General features: G+C 38.3%; 1 protein-coding gene across 3 annotated transcripts in view; it reads right to left on the reverse strand.

Moving 5' to 3' along the window:
• STAU2 (staufen double-stranded RNA binding protein 2) overlaps window positions 1-15878 on the reverse strand; it is a 170080-nt gene that overhangs the window by 60819 nt on the left and 93383 nt on the right. For 2 of the 3 annotated variants that reach the window (XM_053948299.1, XM_053948293.1), the window contains exon 13: window positions 84-197. The exons of the other annotated variant lie outside the window; for it this stretch is intronic. In XM_053948299.1, the coding sequence (XP_053804274.1) occupies window positions 84-197 (114 nt within the window). The remainder of the gene's footprint in view (window positions 1-83; window positions 198-15878) is intronic. 3 annotated transcript variants of the gene reach the window in all.

Genomic DNA, 15878 nt, shown 5'->3' on the forward strand with positions numbered 1-15878 from the left:
AAATTTTAAATTTACTAACGCTGACATTCTGGCCTTACCAGATATTAACAAAATCACAAGAGTGTGGGGTGAAGGCATTATACCTGGTCATGGCTGGCTTCAATGGAGCTTCCGATACCTTGGAAAGTCATCTGCACAGGAGACAGTGTCAAACAGGTCAAACACTCTTTGCCATTTTGTCTATCACTGTAGTGTACCTATAACAGAATAACATACGTAATCTGCTAAACACCACGTTTGCACAAGGGAGTCATGCTAAAATACTGTCCCTTTTCAACAAGCTTGTAAGAAGAATTCCAGACATTTACATTGAATTCATCTTTAATATCAAAAAAAGAGTGTGTAAAATAGTCTAGATAGTCACATGCTGAACTGGGGCCCAATTTTCCATGCCTGTTGCGTAATTTTTGAAGTGCTGAGTTCTTCATATTCTGACATCTTTCAGACTGAATTCAAGATGCTGTATCTATATGAGAAACTAGCTTCAAGTTAAAGTTTCCACTCTACATGTCATTCTTAACAGCATATTGTAGCTTAGTTATAAAACACTCAAGTAAATCATTACAACCTCGAAAAACTTGCCAATAATAGTTTAATTTTTTTTTATTTTAATTTCATTTCTAGTAAAATCCACTAACACTTTTGACATTACTATTATGACACATATTTCAATTAAATCAAAATGACAGATAAAATGGAGAAATCACATTCTTCTTGAGGTGTCTAGACTATCCTTTTCTAAATGTAACTCATTCCCTGTGGGCATCAAGATGTGCATGTTGAACCTGAACTTGCATGAAATACAGAGAAAGATAGTGCTTCTACTTGAATTATTCTCTTTGTCTTCAGGTTCCCTTCAGATGGTTTTTAAATCCCCTAAAGAAAGGATGGATTTTAACATGGTGAAACAAAATGAAATTAAATGTAGCTAGTATTTCATTTTTAAGAACAGGTTGCCACTCATGCTGAATTGTTGAAATATTACAGTTCTCTGCATAGCTCCTGACTTCTAGACAGGCAGATCAAGCACATTGTTCTACAGGAGAGGTGGAATTTAGTTTATGGTGGTAATTTACATTGACTATGTGACCCCTGTCAGAACTGGAAAGAGAGATCAGCTCTGCTGGAGACAGACCTTTTATGTTAGTATCTATTTACAGCTGTATAGCTCTCAGGCAAAAGGTGCATGGTAAAGCCTCATCCTGACTTTTAGGCTCCAAAATAAATCTTGCTGTTTCTAAAGACAGTTAGGAACTACATTAGGTTTATTCCTGTGGAAACAGTTTAGTGACAATATGACAATTGTAAACCGTGTATTAAATCCCTTGTGCCTAACTCTTCTCTGCCACAGGTGCAAATTGGGAATACTTTAACTGAAGTAAAACCAGTGCAAAACTGGTTGAGTAAGAAGAAAACCATGTTGGTGCTATGTTTCAGAATTACTTTATTGACAACACACCAAAACAGTTTTGCTGTGGCCAAAAGTAAGATACAGAATGCGGAAGTTTGTACTGTGTATAGAAATACTGACTTCATTCAGCCCTTCTTAAAGCTTTCTGGATTATTCCTGTCTCTCTTCCTCTCAACTCCCACAGTATGAGCCTACTAAATTGCTTGTGGCTCTCTGCCAGAAAAGCCATACTACTTACTTAGAAACCACAAGAGGCCCCTTCACATATACAATGGTTTAACTTTGATTAATTGAAAGAGGTATGAAGGTATGAAATTTGGCTGACAAATATAAACTGAAGTCCTTTAAATGTCAGGGACTACTGTTATGACAAAGGCTTATCAAGCTTCCACAACTAGTTGCAAAGTAGATTTTCTGCTGAGTATGTGTTGTGAGAATGCAATGTGAGAAATGGGGCAGCAAAGATCAAGAGGATGGTTCTGTGCTGCAAATATGACATTGCAAAAGGGGTAAAATCTGATGACCAAGAAAAGCATATATGTAGAAATGGGAAAATGGCACTTTCTGAACTGTACAGCATGTTTGTTGGTTAAGTTTTCATCAGAAAAATATGAGTATACAATTCACTAGTGTCCACTGGAATAAAGAATGACTAACAAGCTGAAAGAACGGGAAATAGCCAGAGGAAAAAACTATTAGTATTTCATGACACTACTATCTGCAATAGCAGGTTTGACTCGCATCCCCTTTAGAATCCCACACTGAAATTGCAATAAAGTCAGAATTTTGGTATCTCTATAGGCTTAACTTCCCCAAAGGGATTTCATTATGCACTTTTGGCCTCATCTCAATGTATCAAGACCATTATTTTGTAATTTCTCAGACAACAGTTTTCTAATTATCTCTTGCTCTGTTGAAGCTCTTCAGCTGAACCAAAAGAAACACTTTCTATATTAATGATATGAATAGTCACATAAAACACAAAAGACTGGAATTTAAATAGGAACAAATAAGACTTTGTCCTTTCATCAAATCTCTCTAGTCTACAGATTTGTGCAGCCAGAAGAAACATTCAGACTTCTACATTTGGCATGCGTATGTGCAATTTCCCAGTAATCCTGTTTTGTTATTTATCAGTCCAGTTGCTACATTCTCAAACTACATTATTCCTTTCCCCCTCAAATTTGATCTACGAGCCAAAATTTGGAGCTTTTTTATTTACCTATTAGAGCAGAATGTCCAAATAAGGCATGCAGAAAGAAATAATAGTAGTCAAATAATTATCAAATAGCCCAAACAGCAGCAGATATTTCTTGGGTTTTGGCCAGAAGCATGTTGCAAATATTTCAGTTTGTATGTCCATGCTATTATTACTAAGTATGGGAAGAATCTGAACATCTATAAAACTCTTTAAATAATACCATATCCTTTAAAGGAGAGCACAGCAAATACCTGAGTCAGTATCTGTGATCAAGGAGTGATGACTGAAGGCTGGCCAAATGCTCTGATGATGATTATGAAGCCATTGTTGAGATTCATGATAACAAAAATAACCAGTTTCTAAGTTCCTCTGTGCCTTAAAGAGTCAGGAGTGCTTAACTACAGCCCATCTCACCATACCTCTCTTAGGCAGGTAAGGACACTTTGTGGACAGACTTTAAATGACTCATCCAAGCTGGACTGGACTGACTGGCAGTGCTGGGACTATAACCCATCATTAAGGCCTCTGGTCTAACCACATCTGGTCATTTTCTCTTTCCATATGTTATGGAGGTAAAAACAAACGAGTTATGAAAATAATTACTCTCTGTGTCCAGGACCTAATTTCCCGGCTTCACTTTTTATAATTAAGGCACACTCACAGATTAGCTCAGTGCATTTAAGGATTAAACAGCAATGAAATTTCACTCATTAAAATTCAGAATGTTTTATTTAGATAACATATAAGCAGAGATCTAATGGAAAATAATTAGGATCTGGTTAGAAAACAATGGCCAGAATATAGATATCTCTAGCAAGAGTTGTGCAAGTTTCTGAGTAAAATGCAAGACTCCAGCCTCAGACTATTATGAGTGATTTACATGTAATTCTCCTCCAAGGTTTGTCTACACAGCACAAAGCGGTGTCAGCACAACAAGATGCTGGTAATAATTCTAAATGAGACTGCTCATTTATTGGGAAAAGCACACAGCACTACCAGCTTTTCTCCTGGGTAACTACATACACCTGAGATAAATCATGTATAGCCAGCTCAAGAATCCCAAAAACAGCACTCCACAGCAGGGCACAAAACCTCAGTGCATAAAACACAAAGGGCATTCTGGATATCAAAAAACAGAAATAAATTCTAGAAGTATATTTTTTCACAATGCCATGGATTTACTCACACATGTATGTTTTCATGTTCCATATTCACATGACATGCAAATGCATATTCATTTTACAGATTGCTCCAGTCAGGAACAAGCAGCGTGGTATGAGTATGCATGGATGAGTACCATTCACTGGTGTATAAAGAAATTTATGTGAAGGTCTGAAACCACTTGACAACTTATGCTGAAATTTGGCCTTTGTTTTCAGTATTTTAAATTACTGAAGAAATGCAAATATTCTGATGGGTATTTATAGCTACATGTAAAGAAAGATATAAGATGAATTTTTACAGTGTTACAAATTAATGGCGAATGGTATAGCCAGAATTCTTAATTTTATATGGTATTTTATACAGGAGAAAGTAAACTACACTGCAAAAAACTGTATAGGAAATTACATTTTAGGGTACTTCTCTCATAATGCTGCTTCACAAGCATGAAATTTCCCATTTCTCTCATATTTATATAAAGATGTCTCTTCAATCTACCTTTACTATAATATCCCTCCCTACTTGCAAGAGTTCTGATGGAAACTGCAGAAATATTTCAGGATTTATCTTGCAATAAGCTGCTTTAAAAACTAGATCAATACACAATTTGAGATAATGGCCACAGTTAAACTGCAGAAATTATTTTGCAAATACAATGTTCCTAACTTCAAGAACAGCACAGTCTCCTGGCCTTCAGCATGCATGTCTGAATTTGAACATCTATGCTTTTGCATGGACAAGGGCTGTGGTTTACTGAATCACAGCTGAGGAGGGTGAGAGACCTGTTGTACTACTACTTAATCATTAAACTTGACTATAATATCCCAAACTACTCTTAGAAACGAGTTAACTAACAAGAGTCTGAGGAGAGCACAAATAAAGGCTGCTCTTTTCACACACTGCTGCTTAGATGTTCACAGTTTGAAACACAACTTCTGTCAGGACAAACATTTTCTTTCTTGAACATTTAATAGTTAAAAAAAATACAAATTACCGAAAGAAAGAAGTCATCTGTGACACTGGAGTTCAAGTTTCCAAACTGAAAACTACTCTGAGTCAAAGCATCAGCAGGAGTCTTAGAATGCTAGACAGAAATAAACTAGGTAATAAAATGCCATTATGTTCAGTAATGCACAAATCTTCTGGATTGACAAGCCTGGACTATTTTGTTAGAACAAAGGATGGTATTCCTTTAAATCTGCCCCTTAAAGGGAGAACACCCAATTTAGTCCAGAATTTACAGAATGGTTTCCAAGATTTTACATAGGCTTGGATTTACAGCAACAAGAAAACCAGAATAGGCTCAGAAATCAGATGTTAAAATAATAATTTTGATTTGGACAAGAGTCACATGAAACAGTTTACTTCCTTTGGCATCCTGGTGAAAAGCTTTCTCTTCCATATGGGTCTTTTATCTTCCACTTTATGTTGTTCATCTACAGTTAGTCATGTCAACTATCAAAGAAAAAATGAAACAAACCTGTCTGAGCTCCAAGTCTCTTTCATGCTTATTTATTGGTGAAGAAATACTTTGGGCACAAAAATAAATTTCATATACTTGCTCATTTCAACCATTTTTTCAAAGCCAATTTTAGGAGCTTTCACCATATTGTAGTATTTAAAAGCATGAATCCTTGTATTATGTATGATCCATAGAGGTTTCCTAACAAATATTACATCAGTTTCTTCAGACACAGAGCAGTATGAGAGAGATTCCAAATATGACTTTTCATTCTACTACCTGTTTAACAATTCCTTTTTTATTAAAAAAAAAAAAAAGGGGGGGGGGAAATCCTATCATCTAAACAAATTTTTTTTAAAAAGTTGAATAATAGACACAAAAACCAAATCCAAGTTGAAAAAAAAATTATCCCAGATGAAATAATAAGACATACACTAAAATATAAAAAAAAAAAAAAATCAGAAAAAAAGCATTGAATCAAACTGTTTCCTGCAATGCTGGAGTTCCTTGATGTAGTGCGATTACTAAATATAGTATTTTACTAATCTCAGCAGGGCGCTGGCTAACTGCATGCCCGTCAGATGTTTTTAACGGCCACCCCCTGTGGAACAAATCTAAGGAGAGCATGAAAAACACCCACATTTAAAAAAGCCCCCTTGCTAGATCATTAAGGAAAGATAAAGGCCTGTACATTGGGATGTGATATATAACACAATCATTGTGCCAAGAAAACATATGTTTGATTAGCGCGCCTCAGGTTCATTAATCGCCGTGTCTGCCTCACAGCAGTGGGTACAGCTTCCTCCGTAGCTACTGCACCAAAGGGTAAAGACACTTGGTAGCTTAAAGACTGACAGTTCAGCAGTAAATCTTGAGCTATTCCAACATGCCTCTCTCACACAGTTTGAATAGCTGTATCATAGCCTTAAATCTTCATTAAAATACAGTCCTAGGGTTTAGACTACAAAATAAACCATTACTGCACCATAAATAGGCAACAACAAGCAGACTAAAGGCATTGTCACAGGTTACTGCGGCAGTATTTCACGCTCCTGGCTACAGTAAGGCAGATACTTGACATCTACAAAAACCAGCAAAGTACAAATAAGAAGGAAAAAAATATTTGATATGCTTTCCAAAGACAATATATAAAATATCTGCTAAATGCAAAGCAATTCTGAGCCGAAGAAGCTTGTACAAGGTTTTTTTCCCTGCTATTGAGATATATCCTCTGAATTCAGAGCTCCTGTTTCAGTGATTCATGAGAACTGGAAGGTCAAGCCATATATTATGCTCAGTCAAGCAAGGGAGACCCAGCTCTGTCCGACCTCTGGATGTGATGTTTGGTTTCCCCAAAGAGAAAATCAGCTGCCATCATAGCAGAGAGGATAATCAGTGCAGTAAGGTGCTTATTGCTCACCTTCCATCTGTTAAATCTTAACCCAGGTATATATTTATACAGACAGCATTCCTTTGCAGCACATGCAAAGTGAGCAACTATGTTTTACAATGGCTGGCACTGAGAGGTGCAAAAAGACCTGTTTGTCTGATAGGAAACCTGAAATCAGGAGATGGGACTTTCTATTAAAAAAAAAAAAATCACACACATTGAAAACTACTTGGCTACCCTCTTCACTTCCTCTATTCTGTAAATAATACACATATTTTTTTTGTTGACATAGGAGAGAGTAGCTTAACCATACTGAGTTTAAACACTTAATACAACCTTCTCCCCAAATAAATAATAAAAACGTGATAAAAATTAATAAATTAATTATTCAGAAATTAACACAATGCAAAGCCCTACAAAATGATGTAAACTAGAGCTGACGTGGTTTTTGCAGAAACAACTTGTCTGCCATACATATAATAGGTAAATAGGGTGTTTCCAGACAGAAGAGCTTTAATTAATTTTATAATTCACAGTCAAAGGAAACATGAAAAAACTGGCAATCCTGTTGCCAGATCCCCTGTTTTCATCACATGGCCTAAAAAGTAGGAGGGAGGTGAGAGGGTGTGTTTTGCTAATAACATACCCTGAGGATGAGCATGGTATGGAGCACTAGTGGAGGAGCCTGTGTCTTGGGTACAACCTGAACAACTGATGACACGAGAGAGGAACATAGTTAGTCTGGAAAGACAAAATTGCTTTAGTTTGAAATAACTTTCTAGCAACAGCATGAATGGAAATAAGTTCTCAGGAACACTCTTTTTAAGGACTAAGGTTGTCACTGAAGTGAAGAGTGAAGCAAACATTAATGATTCTCTGTTTACAAACTACGTGTGAAAGCCCCAAATGCTGCATTAATGAAGGGAGAACAGGATCACTGTGAAACTGTGAATTGAAAATCAGCTCCTGAATTGGCTAAGAAATCTGATGCTGGTACAGACACTGATGTTGTGCACTAACTTAGAAATAGGGCAGTATGCATAAGGAGCCACCTTTCTTTAATTAAAACAAGAAACAACCATTTCACTTCCAAAAATTACCCTGCTCTGTTGTGCTTTCAGTTTTGAATGAGACTGAAGGAGAAGATATCCAAATAAACCCTCTCTAAAAGCCTCAGTTTCAGTCACAGAAAGGGGAATAAACTCTAACTTGTCTCCTTTCTCCTTCTTCACCTTTTCTTGTTGCTTCTCTTTTCATGGGTTTTTTCTTGAGAGCTGAATTCCCTTACTATAATTAAAACTAAACACCAGTCTGCTATGAATTCACCACTGCACCTTCACATTTTTGCCAACTGAAACTTCCAGTCTTTCAAAGTTTGGGCTCTATTCCAAGCCAAGGTCTGTAGCTAAGTTATCAAGTCACATTAGGATTTAGTGAGAAAGATTTTGGCAGAGAATGCAGTCCGGTGTGTTCAGTGCTGGCTGCAGTATTTTGAGAGATCCTGATAGCTTTTAAACGTTCTCATACATAAATCCCCTAAATTCTAAAATTGGCTATCAAAATATAACCCATATTTTTTCCACAGACCAAGTTACATGCAGGGATATGTGGGAGGATTTCAAACCCTTATTTGCAAGATGCCAAGAAGACAAGCTAAAATGTTACCAAGGTGACATCCACACCACACCTGAGGACCCACACACTACCACTAGCCAGTTATTCTCTGTTTACCTTCTTGCCTTTCAGAAACTGAAACAAAAAAGAGGCACCTGGCTGTTTCTGGAGAAAAGAAGAGCAAAACTTCAGCAGTGCTGAAGTTTCAAGCCTCTAAAGGGCTTGAAATAGGGATAAAGGTAATGATGGCCAGAATAGAAGAAAGCTAGTTCAGATAGAATTCTGGCCCAGCTAGTTGGATAGCTTGTGCTAGATTTGCATTTGTTTTCCTAATTCTGCATATTCATGAGTCAATTTGGAGACACTCTTGCTGCAGCAAATACTACCTCCTGCAGTATGTTCTGTGAACAAATAGGCTACATTTCTGTGTTGCATACCTTTTCTTGTGGAAACTCATGAGAATGATTTCTTTTCTCACAGAATGTTACCACCATTTTGACTTCCTTTAAGGTCAAAAATAGGCTCATATGAACTAAATGGTGTGTAGTCCACAGAATCATTTCTGAAATAAATGGAAACTATAAAACCACTTCTTGTAGATCTACCTTGGGTCACTGCCATCAACTGTGGTACTGCCTACCTTCCCTCAGAAGTTAGGTGATTAAGAAAACCTATAAACCAGAATGCAATGAAGTCCAGGTGCTTTGATTTTTACTTGAGGCTCTCTCTGAAGATCAATTCTTGCTATCATCTTGTTCTGGTTTATCTCTCCCTCTATTTCACATTCCCAACATATTTTCTTTCCTTTGGCTAGTCATGTATAAATCAAGGTTTGGAGACCTAGAAGTCCTTTCCTACATAACACAACCATTTGATGTCAAGTTGATGTTCAGTAGCAGGACTCCTGCAAGTTTCTGAGAGCCAAGTAAAGACTCTCAATTATCAGGTAGCCTGGAGTTGTGCAAATCAGATATGTCCCTAAAATTGTCAATAAAATCCTGCCTGACTTGCTGTCATTCTTGGAGAAAACGGTTTTCCTTTTAAATACAACAAAAAAATAGTAGTTGTCTTGAATAAATTAGTACATTTTGCAGGAAATAACTTGATAAAAAGGTGTAAGTCCTCTTCCAAGCACAATGACTGTAAGTTCACATGGATAAAAGCAGCTTCCTATTTCCTGACTCTGCCCAGTGGCACACAGTGGCGAAGATGTTACTGAAGCATAAAAAGCTGTACCCAGTTTTGACTGGGATGGGGTTACTTTGCTCCGTAGTAGCTTGCTTAGTGCTATGTTTTGGCTTTGAGACCAAAAGTGTGGGTAACACACCGATACTTATTGCTGAGCTGTGCTCACACAAGGGCTTTTCTGCCTCTCACACCACCCCACGAGCAAGAAGGCTGAGGATGTGTAAGAAGCCAGGAGGGGACACACCCAGGACCCCAACTGAGCAAAGGGATATCCCACACCATATGGCATCAGGCACAGCATACAAAGCTGGGGGAACAAGGAGGGTGGGGGGTGTTCGGAGTGATGGTGTTTGTCTTCACAAGTCACTGTTACATGTGATGGAGCCCTGCCCTCCTGGGGATGACTGAACACCTGTCTGCCCAGGGGAAGTGATGAACAAATGATTTGCTTTGCTTCACTTGCATGTGTGGCTTTTGCTTTTCTTATTAAACAGTCTATATCTCAACCCTCGAGTTTTTGCACTTTTACCTTCTGGTTGTTCTCCCACATCCCACTGAAGGGGTATAAGAGCAGCTGCATGGAGCTGAGCTGCCCACCAGGGTATAGCTGTAACAATCCCTTCTGGCCAGCGTGGGGCATGAGAGGTTAGAGATAACAACTGATTTGATCAGAGTATGCTATACAAAATTTATTTCTGTTTAGCTATTAATTGGCTTCTGTGCTTGCCATGGGGCTTGCTTGCCTGGATGTAGGTTAGTAACTAGTGCTCACTAGTGACTGCTTTTTGCTTCTGTTGTTTCCTTTTCTCCTTATCATCCTATTCTGTTCTGTCTGGGAACACACTGATAACAGGAATGGGCTGGCAGACAGCCAGGGCACTGCTCCCACTCCTGTGCTGGACAGGCTGGAACTCAACTTCACAGGACTGTGACTGTGGCTAAAATCAACCAAAAACATACATGGCCATGGAGAAGTCTATACTAGAGCAGGTACTGCCCTGAAGGGAGAGTGGCCTATGGATATTGTCATTCTGGAGAAGCTACATCCCCAAAGGATGGTGGTCTGCAGACAAGTCCACACTGCCCCATGTGGACTGTGGGCCTGTGTGTAATCTTAGAGTGGAGGAGGGACAAGAGGAGGAGTTCATTGCAATGCTGAATCTTATGGTCTGGTCCAAAGGGATGAGGCCTGAAGATTGTAATGGAGACACCTTTAAATAGTTGTAACCCAGGATCTGAGTTGCATGTCATGGGAATTACTATAGCAGGAACCCCTTGTTACTAGCCAAGCTACTATGTTTTCTTGTTAAACCCTATAATCTGGCCCAAAGGAACCAGAGGTGAAGACTGTCACAGGAATACCTTTAAACTGTTGTAAGCCAGGATGTGAGTAGCATGTTATGGAAATCAGCACAGCTGGAACCATCTGAACCAATGGAGGACAAACCTCACAAGACGTGGAAGTGCAACAGTGACCCAACCCGAGCTGTCTTTGGTGCCCAGTAACTCCATGCATCACACCACCTCTCCTGTCCTGAGTGAACTGATTGAACACAGATTGAATAACAGACTGAATACACATGGACTAAATGGACTCAATGGATACATTGTGGATTTTTAAAGGGGTGATCCACAGGCTAAGTTAATGATTTCTGTGTACATATTCCAGGATGGGAAGGAGGAGGTGGTTAATGAGGGAGAATCTATTGGATAATGTGGGACCTGAGCACAGTGTCAATAGTATGGAATAAAGGGTGGATTACACTGGTTTTGTCTGGGATGGAGCTAATTTGCTTCATAAAAGCATATATAGTGCTAAGTTTTGGATTTGTGACCAAAACACTGTTGATAACATACTGGTACTTCAGCTGTTGCTGAGCAGGGTTTGCACAGCACCAAGGCCTTTTCTGCTCCTCACCCCATCCCATTAGTGAACAGTCCAGGGCCGCACAAGGAGCTGGGAGGGGATAGGGCCAGGACAGCTGACCCCAACTGACCAAAGGGATATTGCACTCCTATGATATTCTGCTCAGTGATAAAAACTGGGAGAGGAGGAGGGGGACATTCAGCATTATGGCACTTGTGTTCCCAAGTCACCGTCACACGTGATGGAGCCCTGCTTTCAGGAGGTGGCCGAACATCTGCCTGCCTACAGGAAGTGGTGAATGAATTCCTTGTTTTGCTTTGCTTGCACACACAGCTTTTGTCTTCATCTCAACTCCTGAGTCTTATCACTCATGCCCTTCTGATTCTTTCCCTTATCCCACCAGGGGAGAAAGAGTGAGCAGCTGTGTGGGGCTTAAGCTGCTCACCAGAGTTAACCCACAACAAAAGCCTATAGTAATTGGAACATCAGGCAATAGTTTGGTAATTGATGAAAGTGCAAACTTCCCATTAGAAAAAAATCCCCACTGCTTTCAGAAGACACAGAAACTGAGATAATGAGGGCTTTGTCAACCATTTCTAACGGTGTTTATACTCCCTGAGAGTAAGAGACAAACATTGCTGTTGAGATTATTGTACTGGCCATTGAGCATGGCACAGTACAAGCACACAAGAGATAATGCCCTTCTGCCAAAAGCCAGACTTTAATACTTCTGGTGAAGACAGAGCACAACATCATTCCACACATCATTTTACAAAAACTGATCTGACCAATGAGCAGCAACAGTGATAGTACACCTGACTAAGATCTCAGGCACCAGGACAGGAAACAAAAGCCCAACTCCACTGCTTGTTTTACAGAAGCACGTGTTGATAATATATGGCAGCACAATCACTCTTAAGCTACTTGAAGGGAGTTAAAGAATAAGTGAACATTATATTTTTAATATAAATTCAATAATTCCCACTACCCTTTGAGTGTTAACACTAAGGCAAATTAGCTGATCACAGTTCCCTCTGGGCCTGACTACACTGCTACTTTAGAATAATTTCACTAATATTTGCAGTCTAGTCAATCCTGCTGAGAAAGAAGTCCCCAATGGTTCTGGGGGTGTGGGGAGGGAAGGGGGTAGATGTACAGTTACATACATAGAATTATAGGGGGGCTTGATTTCAAATGTGGGCAAATAAATACTGTCTTTAGCAGTCTTATTTCAAAAGTATTCTTCTCTACAACAATCCTACAAACATCTTCACGTTTTAATATCCTAATTTTTCCCGATTTTTGGTGATAGGATCTTCAAAGAACCATTTACCTGAAAACATTTTGTGGACATAGCTGTTTTACATTAATGATTCCAAGAAGCTTGATGCTGTAATTTCAAAAGCTTCCTTTAAAAATTATTTGGGTTTTCTACTTAGAACAAGTGATGAGACTTTTGCATTCTTCAGCACTAGCCCATTTTCTGGGATTCCAGTCCCAAGCTGACAGTGGCCACAAACTGTGTCCACAGCCAACACATTCAAGGACAGAATGGTATCATCTGGATTTACATTCTTGTTTTTAGCACTTGCTGCACTTTTTCTCTTTGGCTTTATCAGGAGATTTGCTAAAACATTCCTTTGACTCATTAATTTACAGGGAGCTTTGAAAATATACTCTCTCTGGCAGCTAAGACTATAACTACAACTATCTTCATTATAATAAATTCAGTGCACAGAACCCTTCTCTCCAAAAAAACCAGTAAACAGCCCAAGTTTGCAAAACAGTATGTAGGGTGCCCCAACTAGCAAGTGAAGTGGAGGTTAGGTACCTAATCTGCAGACGTTTATGAAAATCTCAAGCAGTTTCTACCTTTTTAGATTATTTTACAGCTTTAAATGACTTCCTATTAGCATCCATTGGGCCTGTGTCAATTTTGAAAATGGTATTTAGGTACTTTTTAAAAATCTGACCTGCTCAGAGAAATCATCAATTATTAAAGATCAGGCCCAAACTGCAGGTCTTTCCTTGAAATCCACTGAGGGTTGATTTTCTCTGAACTTCTCCTTAGATGCATACCTCAGTAGTGAGATCCAAGCACTCCTACACTGATTTCCAAATCCAACCTCCACAAAGTGTTTTGTTTTGTTTAAGGCAACTGTAGGGAAAGGTTTGAGCTCAGTGTCAACCCTAATACAAGTGTAGAAGTTTAATTTCAGTCTAGTCCTGCCAACAATTCAAACCCATGCACTGGAATGTATGAGCCACAAGTAAACCTGACTCCAGAGCATCAGCAAGACCTCTCCTGTGCGTGCAACCATTCAGAAACGTGTGCCATTGGGGAAAGGAGAAACATTTAGAAATGCCACACAATAAAACATTTAAGTATCCATGTATAAAATGGAACAGTTAACGAGTAAACAAATGTGGAGGGGAAAAGAAAATTGTGTAACCATTGCAATCAAAGGAGAACATCACATAGAAACTATATCCTGTGTGAGGTTTTGTTATGGAGCCACTATGGAGGAAAAGTTAAGAGCTCCAAGCCCTGCCAATGTAGGAAGCCAAATATGCCGACAGCCACTTGAGACTGATTGTGGGCACTCAGTCCTGGCGTTTTACATTTTTTTCTGATCTTTGCTTAGTGGAAATTCACAGTGGAATTTCCTACTGGACTACCTGCAACTTGTGTTTTGCTTCAGTAAAAACTGGAGGCTCAAGTTATACATGTGTAAACAGCTTCTCTAAATGTTTCCAATTAAACAAATTCTCTGAATAATTTACTGCACTTAAATGGTCAGCAGAAATAACTGCAACTTTCCTAGTCTGGTTACAGAACAATGGCCAAAATACCACATAGTCACTTAAAAATAACAATTTTACCAAAGCTGAATTTTCCTTTAAACCATTCCCAAGCAAAGTCGGCAAAACAATTAACTGGGTAGATAGTATTCATAAATACGAAGCAAGCACTAAAATGCTTTATTCAGAGTTTGTAAAGGCTTGCTTGAAGAATTTGTGTTTAATTATCACAGGTAATTTGAAGCCTGACCTTTGAAAGTATCCAAGCTAAACACCTGTTCTTCAGTAACACTGAGCTGCTGCTTATCAATTACAAATGTCTTTAGAATAATAAATCATAAAGAATGAAAATGCAATTTTTTACTACTTAACTATACATTGGTCCCAATAACTTAATATTAAGGGCTTACAATAGAACTTAGCTGAGATCATACACAAACAATTTAGAAGAACTTAAGTTAAATAAATGTGTTTTAAAGACGTGTCCCCTGCAGCTAAAGCAGTTCAAGAAAACCATTCAAATAAGCAGATAACATTGTTTACATTTACAAATGAAACATCATATGAGTATTTATTGATTTTTTAAAAAAATTCAAAAAATACATTGTAACAGAACAGAATGTATACGTTCTTCAATGAAAGACAAAACTATGGTTATCATCTGGACCAGAATACAAATACATGCTAACAATTTAAAAATCATTTTGGGTCATTCAGGAAACATGAAACAAGCTAGCTGTTTGGAAATGCAGTAGTCTTCTCCTTTAGCAAATATGCCTGAGAAAGTTAACCTGTAAAGGAATCAGCTTTTAAACTCTAAAACACAAAGAGCTTTCTAGGTTGAAATGGTGAAGAGACCTGTGATATGCACCTGACAGGCCACTGAGCCATTTCCCACAGAGATTCTGTTCACTGCTCCACCTCAGCTCAGCCACCCAGCAGTGGCAGAGTTTCACATCAATACCAGGCTTATTCAAGTGAGGTGTTAAAAAGCATGCTAAGATGATGTAAAACCATCAGTTACATACACAGTGGATAGATGTTAATAATCAAGATTCTGTACCAAAGTCCTTGCTTCGTATTAGGGCCAAGTAAAAAGTAGTAGTCCGGTTCATGGATGAAAAGGATTATATTTTTTGGCTCAAGGTAAGACCCTTTAAAAACAGTTTCTACAAAAGCATCTAGAATCAAAGCATGAAAAAAAAAAAACAAACCGGGACAAACACGACTAATCATTTTACAGTAATCACATACTGTAGGCAAGTAGGATCCAAAACAGTAACATAAATTGTGCATTGGTTCTGTGAAAATAAACCGTTACTAGGAGACACAAGCAATCTGACAAGATGTGAAAGTGAGCAGTGAAAACTTCATGGATTGAATTTCTTTTCCTCAGAATTCATCTGTTTCTACTGCAGGCAGGTAACAAACGGAACTCAGGAAAACTGAATTCCTATTAGCAGCTTTACTACAGTGAGGCTGAGGCTATTACTGTTTCTTTCATTAAGAGACATTCAAATGAATGAAGCAAAAATGACATTTCAAAAATGAAGACCAAAAGAAAGCTGAATGTACATTTTAGACAAAAACAGTGTTAGGTCAAATCCACAACCGCTGATATCTGATGTAAGAAAAAGTAATTTAACTATGCTGCTTATACCAGCAGAATATCTGACACTATTTCTTAAATTCTAGCAGCTTTTTTTAAAGTCACTGAACAACTGCATACTTTATAAATTACAAGGGCTTTGACAAAAAATTAATTATCAGACATGCATAAGG

The sequence above is a fragment of the Vidua chalybeata genome, chromosome 1, assembly GCF_026979565.1.
Source record: "Vidua chalybeata isolate OUT-0048 chromosome 1, bVidCha1 merged haplotype, whole genome shotgun sequence".
Classification (NCBI taxonomy): domain Eukaryota; kingdom Metazoa; phylum Chordata; class Aves; order Passeriformes; family Viduidae; genus Vidua; species Vidua chalybeata.